This window comes from Aulostomus chinensis, chromosome 14, assembly GCF_037954235.1.
Source record: "Aulostomus chinensis isolate RoL2024-O1b breed Wild chromosome 14, RoL_Achi_v1.0, whole genome shotgun sequence".
Taxonomy (NCBI): Eukaryota; Metazoa; Chordata; class Actinopteri; order Syngnathiformes; family Aulostomidae; genus Aulostomus; species Aulostomus chinensis.
Genome location: NC_141333.1, coordinates 12,755,273 through 12,764,645, shown reverse-complemented (window position 1 = coordinate 12,764,645; position 9,373 = coordinate 12,755,273). Strand labels below are relative to the sequence as shown.

Below are 9,373 nucleotides of genomic sequence, written 5' to 3'. Positions count from 1 at the left end.
GTTAGACATATCATTCCTTCTCATAATAGTTTCCTGAAAGTTGTATTTAAATGGCTGAAGGCTTATTGCAACAACTGTAGCATATGGATGAAATAAAGAATCGGGCGAATATATTTGATGAAAACGCGCAGAATAAAGGGAAATATTTTACACAAAGACTCATAGTAACAGGTCAGAATTCATGGAGCAGCCTAGGTTAAAACTAGTGTACTTTCCTCTCCTCCAGCTGTAATACTAGTTAATACTGTAGTTTCAGGGCTCTCCTGCTTTTTGTTCAAGCATGTCTGAACAAATAAGAGTACAGATTGCCTGTGTAAACCTCAGGTAAAATGTATTTGAATATTACTACAGGCTTTGTAGGTTTAACATTTGTTTCCGGTATCCCATTCGGTTCCTTTTGATGAAGGGGGGGCTGACGGACTGTACCATTTTTGAAAGAAGGGTACACTTTTGAATGTAGACATTGTATTAAGCCATATAAATTGATTTTACTGGTCGAATGTAGCATTGACGTACATATTAAACAGTTCAGTCATGGATGTATATTTAATTTTTTGTTATTTTATTGAATGAATAAAAACAATTAAATATTCACTAGCGCGCGCCCCTCAGCGTAGGCTGTTGCCATGTTCCCACTTTCATGGGTGTGGTGATTAGCTTGCTTGGAGAAAAATTTTAGTCATATACGACCGGAGTCGTGCTCGCTTCTGACCCTCTAAACCAATTAAATAGTCTTGAAATTAACACGGCTCCCTTTGCGATTTCTCTCCCAGCTGGGACCATGAATGCCGTGTGAAACCGGGTCAGTGTGACACAGATTGGAAGGACGGGCAGAGCCAAAAAGCCTGTTTCAGGTAAGGACGTGTTGTCTGTCTTCACATTTTGGTTGCTTTTTCTGGTTTGTTTCCTGCTCCGTCCGCGACTGTGTTATATGGTTTTACTGTGAAGAGTGAGTGCTAAATTGTCCTTTCGCTTGGAACATCCATGGAGCTCGAAGGAGCTCTTGGTTAAACTGTTCCCAAGACACTCCTGCCTCAATGCTGTTTCCCCTCCAGCCAAGCTTTTACCCACTGACAATTCACTGCTGTCCAAAAGCGGCCTTAACGGGCTGTCAAATGACTCTCAGGCGGAACTATAGAGCTAAAACCTCTCACTAACTGGCACAGTGTCATCTGTCCCCATTACATACACTAGTTCTCTCATTTAAGGTTGCACGACACCCGACGTCGCTGTTTCTCATTGCTTTTAAATATACATTACACTCCTCCCTCATCCCTGCTCCCACTGGTTAGGTAGCCTGCAATGTGAAGCTGGAATCAGGCTTGACTCATATACATTCATTATTATGGTAATACGTTTTAATTTCATACGTGTGTGTGTGTGTGTGTCCTTTTAGGCTGTTGTTGACAATCCAGTGTGAGCAACATTATGCTGATTTTAGTCAATGTACATTACACTGATATAGATGGTTTTTACATATGTTGGGTTCTTATATGGCTATTAATTGAATTTTAAAGATGGAGAAAAATAAGGGGGTTTAAATAAAAAATACAGGATTATGTCATTGTGGATAAGATAAAATGGTTCTTTTTTGTTGCTTTTTTTTTTTTTTTTTTTTTTTTACAAACCTTTGTGTCACACTCAAGGGGCTGTCAAATTAGCAAATGAGAACATACTAATTGCACCAAACACAAAATAGAAACATAATGTGACACACATTTTCACGCCCAAAGATTTGTTCTATGTACTCAAAGATCTTTTTTCAGTTAAATTTTGCACTTCTTCACTATTCCACAAATGTTGCCTGGCCAACAGGTAGAGGGACATTAGCCTGTTGCAAGCTCGTTTTGGCAAATTCCTGTAGCTGTAAAATGAAAAGAGAGATTCTGAAAAGGGCTGGAGGACTTTAAATAATTACTGTGTTTAATTATTTTGGCCGAGATCGCAACTATGATGGGAATGTTCTTTTTTTTTCTGTCATTATATTTTTCATAAAGGGGCATCGTTATCAAAGATGTTTTCTTAAGTCTGTAGAATATGACATGTAGACAGGACATTTCTGCACCATCACCGTGTTTAAATGTTATTTTGACCTTTTTATCAAATACCGCACCTTTCTGCCTCTTGAAAATTACAGTCGACCGTATTGCTGTTTCGATTAATTGCTAAGCAGAAGTCAGTCCCAGCAGCGCCCCAGTCTGTCGACCACATGCCTTCACTGGACGTGTCACAACACTGGTTCAGGATGGGAACATTCATTTGCTGCCTCTGCTTGATGGCCTTACACCAGCTCCTCGTACAGCTGGTGGCGTGACTGGTTAAGCAACCCACCTGAGAGAAGCTGGCTGATGTGCCAAACCTCTGCACAGAAGCCTAGACCTGAATTCTGTCTGGTCTAACTTGTGGGTGCTTGCAGCTTCCTCTTCACCTCAGAAAACAGACTGTTGGACCATGGGGTCGGGGGGGAGGGAGGGCTTTTCTTTGGACGTAGGACAACTCCCCAGACCTGTCCCTTTACATTGAGGAGTCTATTTGAGTTCTCTACCGTGTAATTCAGCAATAAAAAGAGCTGATACACGAAGATGAACGCCAACATATACATAACTTTTGATTTTATGTGCCCATGCGCTCAGCCATATTATTTCCCAGCAGTTCTTTTACGTGGACTTGAAAACGTGTGCATTTACACTTGTTAGATGTGTTCGACCTGGTCGCTGTGCATCCCTGACCACCTCCCAGGGTGGTTTGACTTTTCAGATCACCAGTCCACCCTGGCAGCATTTACACCCACACTGTCATGTGATCAAGTGCCACAGGGTAATGCTAGCCATGTTCATGGGTTTAATAACCACTATTACTGATGATCATGATTTGGTCATGATATGTAATTAATAACCAACCTAAATTTGATATGTGATTTAAATGTATTTGAGAATCCCAAACTTCTAAAAGAGTGTTTGCATCAAACTGCCTATTACTTTAAGTATGGGCTAAAAAGCTGTTTTGTAAAAGATTCTTGTAATTTTTTGTGTGAATTATTCATGACAAGTGGAGTCCTGCAACCATCAACAGAGTAGGTGGGGTGAAACCTGTGAACAAAGTAGGTCACTCACTTAACACACATTCGTTCACCATGTTCTCATCTGACTCAGGAGGATGAGTAAAAATCCAAAGATTCGGTGAGTTAGCTGATTTTTTTTTCAGATTTGTTAAGCAGACTTTCTGTCGTAATCCATGGATCCAGTGTACTAGAGGGAAGTTGCGACCTCTTACCTTCCTGGAAACTCAGCAGGTATTTCCTCCATTCTCTGCATGTTTGGAGGAGTCGGTTGCTTACCTGGACAAGTTTACACCTGGTTAAACCACCCTGGAGGAGCCTGCTTTTATTTTCACGTGACATACATCAGTGATTCCTGTGCTCGTTGTCAGAGTTTCGCGGTCAGAACCTCCTCTGGTTGTAGCTTGAAACCCCAGGTGGGTGAAAACTGGTCACCCAAGATCACCCTTTGACGCAGCTAACCCAGAGGGAGTTTGGTCTGTGTGAGAGGCTGTAGTGAACATTGGTCACACCACCATGCTGGTGCAATGTGACCTTTTATATGGGTGATGAATCTAATATAGAATTGTCAAGTTCAAGAGCTCCTCTGTTATTGTTCAGCAATGGGACGTCCATTTACCCAGCTGTCCACTGTGTTTGAACGTCTGGACAAAAAATGACCATGGTAGGCGCAGCATTATTAAGTGTTGTGACCCGGAAACTCAAACAAAGACAAAGGCAACTATAATGTCAGCTGAGGGTCTCGTTGCACAACTGTCTAATAATACAGCCTTTCCCTGTTCTCTCTAATGGCCAGCGGGGGGTGACCATTGGTTGCCAAAAAAAGGTCAGATTGTGTCTGCAGGAAATTTGCCTCGCTTGATATATTACCTCAGTTACATTTTCTTGACATTTTTATGTTCTCAATTGCTAGTTTCAGGTCTTTTTTTAATGTAGGTCGATTTTTATTTAATAATTCATGATGTAAAATAGATAGTGTAGTTGGGTGTGCTTTAAGGCGTGTACACCTTGTGATTGACATGTTGCTACCACAGTGACACCGACTCCAGATAGAAGCACCCACCCTGTAGTCAAAAAAAGGATTATGTACACTTCAAAAGCCCAAACAATTATCAATCCCTGTCTGTCCCCGCTTCTTTTCTAACACGTTGGATTTTACATTTGTGGAAAATTCTCGGTTTGGTGCTGCTCCATTTTGATGGTAAACCTGCATCCCATACTAGTGTTTGAAGTGCTCAGTGGGCTGTGGTGTAAGAATTTGTTACAACCTGGCTGCTCATGGTGTTCATTCCTCAACTTCCTGACAGCTTCATGTTGATGGGCCCCTGTGGCTTCATCAGCCCTGCTGGTCTGGGTGCAGCTGCACCGCCTGCACCTCCTGCTGCTCAGTCAACCAGTATTTCTACTGTGTGTGATCCAGAGGGAGCAGAAGCTCTCACTGACAAAATATGTTTATGAGATTGGGGTTCCATTCATGGTTGATGAATTGTCTTGAGCTTTTTGGACACCCTTTTGCCTTCAGTTCAAACATAATATAACCAGAAGTACTCTGAATTGTGGCCGACAGTGCTCTTACTTGTAGAAGGTGTGGGGAAAAAAACGCTTTTCCTCTCTGTCCTTCTTTGAAGGATTTAACATGTTTCAGTTTCAGTTTGAGAATCTGACTCACAGTTAAAACTGAGTAATTAGGAATATGTCCTCATGCCAGTAAAAGGCCCCTTTTTAGCCATGTACTGTGCATTCATGTTTCAGTATGACAAATTTCTATATTTTCTGTTGGCTTCCTCATGTTATTCCTCAGTTGTCAAGACTGTTCTGGTTTTCTAGTTAACTGTCATGTTCAACTACACGTGGCTCCTCTTGCATTGGAGACAGATGTGCTACCATGCAGATGGGGGTGTTAGTCTGCTTCTGGCTCATGTGTGAGTATAATGGAAGAGAAGTTTTGAAAAACATAATCCAAAGATCTCAAGGTCTTGTGTAGCAGTTTCTGGGATCTCTAGCATAAATTGGTTTGTTTGACTGATGGCACAGTGGATACAGTAGGGCAGAGAAGTAGCAGAAGTGGTCTGACTAAACCCCTCGACAGTGGCAGTGCCAAGTAGCACAGTCTACGCTAGCTGGCAGCTACATACGAAACAATGGCGGCTTCAATACACAGTACATACCCTTGATGCCATTCTCTGTGCCTGGCTTCCTGGCTGCATGACTTAAGTCACACAACTGGAGAGAAGAGACACACACACTCAGACATAGACACACAACTCCACTCACAAGTCTAAATAATTGAACCAGAACTAGTCCTTTTGGAGATGCCGTCATATTGAGGCTGTTGGTATGAGCTACTTTCATTTCATTTATTTAACAGCCAAGGCAGTAATCAATGTGTTACTTCTGCAAATCAGTGCAGCAGTCAAACCAGAGATGTTTTTCTGTTTATTTTAATGATAAATCACTGTCAAACATTAAATTTTTTGCATTACTTTAATCCCCCCTTTATGTTCTGATATTGTGACGGGAGCCTCAGGGTGGAAATATTGATAGAAAATATTTAGACACGTGTAGAAGGGCATGTCGGGTGTTTCTCTTGTCCATGAATCACTTTGTGTGACACGGCAGATATCAGAGACGCACAATATAATGGAACGATGGCAGTCGTAGAGCTCGACCACATCACAGGCGAAGCTGACGCTCACAACCTCTCTTCAGGGGAGTTGCGTCAGCCGGAGGAGAGCGTGACGTCACTCCCGGGCAGCTGAAAACATTGTAACGCTTGGTCTCTCTCGTGCCTCATTACTGTCAAAGACCTCTCTGGCTCAGACAGCGGTTGACGATGAATCCAAAGCATCTTGTGTCTCAATCACAGGCATGATGGCCAAAACCCATTGACCTGGGAGAGAAGAGAGAAGCTTTTGATTCTCATAAATGTGAGCAGCATCAATGTCCACTCATTGTTTTATTTGTGTTGGCTTTTTCTGTAAAATGTTCTTTAGTGGTGAGACAGTAGACTGCATGCACATCCAACAATAATTTTAAAGCCTGTGCAGAAACAGACGGCCCAAACATCCTCCTGCTTATATTAACATGATTTCCTGTACAGAGGAAGGGCTGGACTTGGTCTAATTGTTGAATTATAGAAAATGTAACTGAAAATTTAATCTCTGAGGGTTAGACTTCTGGACTGCAGGCTGTAAATCAGCCTGGAAAATGAAAGGGGGATGAGGGGTGGGGGTTGGAGGGGGGGGCATGGTCCAAACATTTCTGAGGAGTGTCTTAAGTGCTGTGTGACCCACATTCAGGCTCCCCAAGGTAAAGGAGGCAACACACACGTACACATATCCAGATGCTCACTCATGACACATGGTAAATGCTCATAAAACACACGCAGAGATGAATATATGCACGTTCTGTTTCTAACTTGGACATATTGTCTAATTAACCACCCCGATGCTGCCCACAGTTTAGACACAAAAACGCACAGACACTCACAAACACACACACACACACATTCACAGTTCTTTGGGCCCAACCGAGCAAATGGCACAACGCAACAACACAAAAGGCTGATTGAGTCAGGAAAGGTCAGAGCCTGGATCAGATGGCCTTTTGAACCAGACTGGGGGTATTTGAAGAGCCAGCATCCACCCCAGCTCTCACCCCACACCCCCACCCCAGCTCTCACCCAGCCCCACCCTCAGTTTGCAGCACGCTCCTCTTTGGTGTGAACCCAAACAGGATAACTATTTTTGTTTACCCCATCCTTCACAGTCTGTCCACCCGCTGATCTTATTCCTGTCTCTCTTTCTTACAGGTGTCAGCTGCTAGTGTGTGTGTGTGTGTGTGTGTGTGTGTGTGTGTGTGTGTGTGTGTGTGTGTGTGTGAGAGAGAGAGTGTGTGTGGCTGTGTGTGGGTGTGTGTGAGTGAGTGTGTGTGTGTGTGAAAGTGTTTGCCTGTTTGAGCGTGTGAGTGTGCGTGCAGCCACGTGTTTCCCCAGTGCAGTCAGTGTTTGGAGTAGAGTGTGTGGCCTGACATATCTGAGGGACAATGAGCGAGCTGGAACAGTTGCGGCAGGAAGCTGAGCAACTACGCAATCAGATCCGGGTACGACAACATTTAATGTGCGTGTGTTTGTTTGCTGTATGTGTGTGTCTGAATGTGTGTTTGTGTATGTGCGTTGATCACCAGTGAAGCACTGTCTGCTCACTCACACTGACTGTGACTCACAGTTTCAAAAGAGATGATGCACTCAACACATAACTGTCAGTCACCTCCATTCTCCTACAGAACGTGGATTTAGGAAATGGATCTATAAAAGTCAGCTGCTGCTGTGATGTTCCATTTCTCTGATTGCTAATAACTTGTGTTTAAACCTTTTTGAGGTAGTTTTGTCATGTTCTTTTGAGGTCCTTTAATTTCATTGCGAAGTGATTGCTTTACTTTTTTATACTGAAGCTTTGAAGCTTAAATATGTAGCTGCTATTAATGTGTGTGTGTGTGTGTGTATTTTGCAGGATGCCAGGAAAGCATGCAGCGACTCCACTCTGTCACAGGTAGGAGGCAATGTTCAAAATACTGCATAAATAATTAGGTCAGTGGTTCTCAACCTAGGATCCAGGCCCCCACTGAGGGCAGGGGGCTGTGCAAGGCTTTTTCTGCTCTGAGGATGTCAAAATCTGATTCTTATACTTTGGCTCATTCAAATACCTGTAATAACATGCATAATACCTCTACAGTAGTATATGTATAATAGATGCGCTTTTTTTTTTTTTTTTTACCTTTTCTGTATTACATTGTACAAAAACTACAAATAAAGCTTTTGAATTAACATTGCTACAAGCAGCTGGTATCAGTGGTTCGTCTAATAATCTGTTAAATGGTTTAATAATCTCTCTTTAAAACCTGAGAAACTGCAAGTTAACAACAAGTTAACCCATTGTTGTTCATTATTATTCTGTATTCTGTCTTATTTTGCAGCGTGTGTGTGTGTGTGTGTGTGTGTGTGTGTGTGTGTGTGTGTGTGTGTGTGTGTGTTTTAAGTGTCGCTACTGATGGTCCTTCCTGTGTTTTGGCAGATCACAGCTGGTCTGGACTCGGTGGGCCGGATACAGATGCGGACGCGACGTACTCTCAGGGGCCACCTGGCCAAGATCTATGCAATGCACTGGGGGAGTGACTCCAGGTAGCGTAGTTATACTACTAACAACACAATTGTGTTGAATGCTTGCTTTATTTCTAAGAAAACTTAACATAGACACCAACCATTTGCTCTACAAACACTTGATCTGTTGAGAGGCTTTAAGGGAGAAACTTCTTTCGAAATAATGTGAACTTTTTAAGTTGATGAAAGGATGTGTAAACAGAAATTTCAGACACTTTTCCTGGAAGAAATTGGCTTGGAATTTGTTTTTTTTTCCTCCAGAAATATTCTAGATGGGAAAATCCCTCAAATAAAATAGTCACATATGCAATAACAAGGCTGTAGTTTTGAGGGCAACTGTCAACGTGGATGCTAAAATTAAAAAAAAAAAATGTATCAGGGTTGCTAATTCTACCAGTTGAACAATCAGTGTCTTACATGCAGCTTCGTACCATTTGAGGTACTGCAGTATATCGGTATTCATCTCTTACTGCGAACATAGAGTAGTTGAGAGGATTTCAGTTTGTTTCAGTGGTATTCAAAGTTTCTCTATGTATTTAATGTGTGTGTGTATGTATATGTGTGTGTCTTTATCTTTCTCCCTGTCCATCTGTCTCCCAATGCAATGCACTGGGGCAGTGACGGAAGTCCCAGGTGTGGGGCTACACTACTACTATTACTACTACTGTTAATACTACTACTCTACTAATATGACTAATACCACCATAACTGACTGTCACAACTGCCACCTCCACTACTACATCTGCTAGCACGGTTTTACACCCTTCCTCACTAAGATCACACTAATGATATTTGCGAGGCACAGAGACCGGCAGCCACCTCAGCTTATTCAGTATTTCCCTAAAGATGCAGTTTGTCAATGTTGACAGTTTTCCAAATGTTTTGATTCTTCAAAATGAATCACTGACTCATTGGACTGCATCTGCAACTGTGGCTGCTGACGGCGAGGGTGCCACCAAATAAAACATACAAACTGCGTTTTTAACTGTTTGCTGTAGTTACGAGCACCTAGAATTCTCAGTCAAGACTGTATTTTAGCGTAGTATGCATGCAGCGCCCCCCATCCTTACTCACAGGACTTGAACTAGAGTGTAACATGTTGCCAGTGAAAAGCTTATTATCCACCTCTAGGATTTAACTGAGCACACGATTAGAAA

At 42.4% G+C, this 9,373-nt stretch overlaps 1 protein-coding gene across 1 annotated transcript in view; it reads left to right on the top strand.

The window, feature by feature from the left end:
• Window positions 1–669: 669 nt before the first annotated feature.
• Window positions 670–9,373, top strand: part of LOC147249775 (guanine nucleotide-binding protein subunit beta-4) — a 16,513-nt gene continuing 7,809 nt past the window's right edge. The window contains exons 1-4 of the mRNA XM_086223364.1: window positions 670–854; window positions 6,870–7,159; window positions 7,570–7,608; window positions 8,131–8,237. Coding sequence (XP_086079490.1) covers window positions 7,103–7,159; window positions 7,570–7,608; window positions 8,131–8,237 — 203 coding nt within the window. The 5' untranslated portion in view covers window positions 670–854; window positions 6,870–7,102. The remainder of the gene's footprint in view (window positions 855–6,869; window positions 7,160–7,569; window positions 7,609–8,130; window positions 8,238–9,373) is intronic.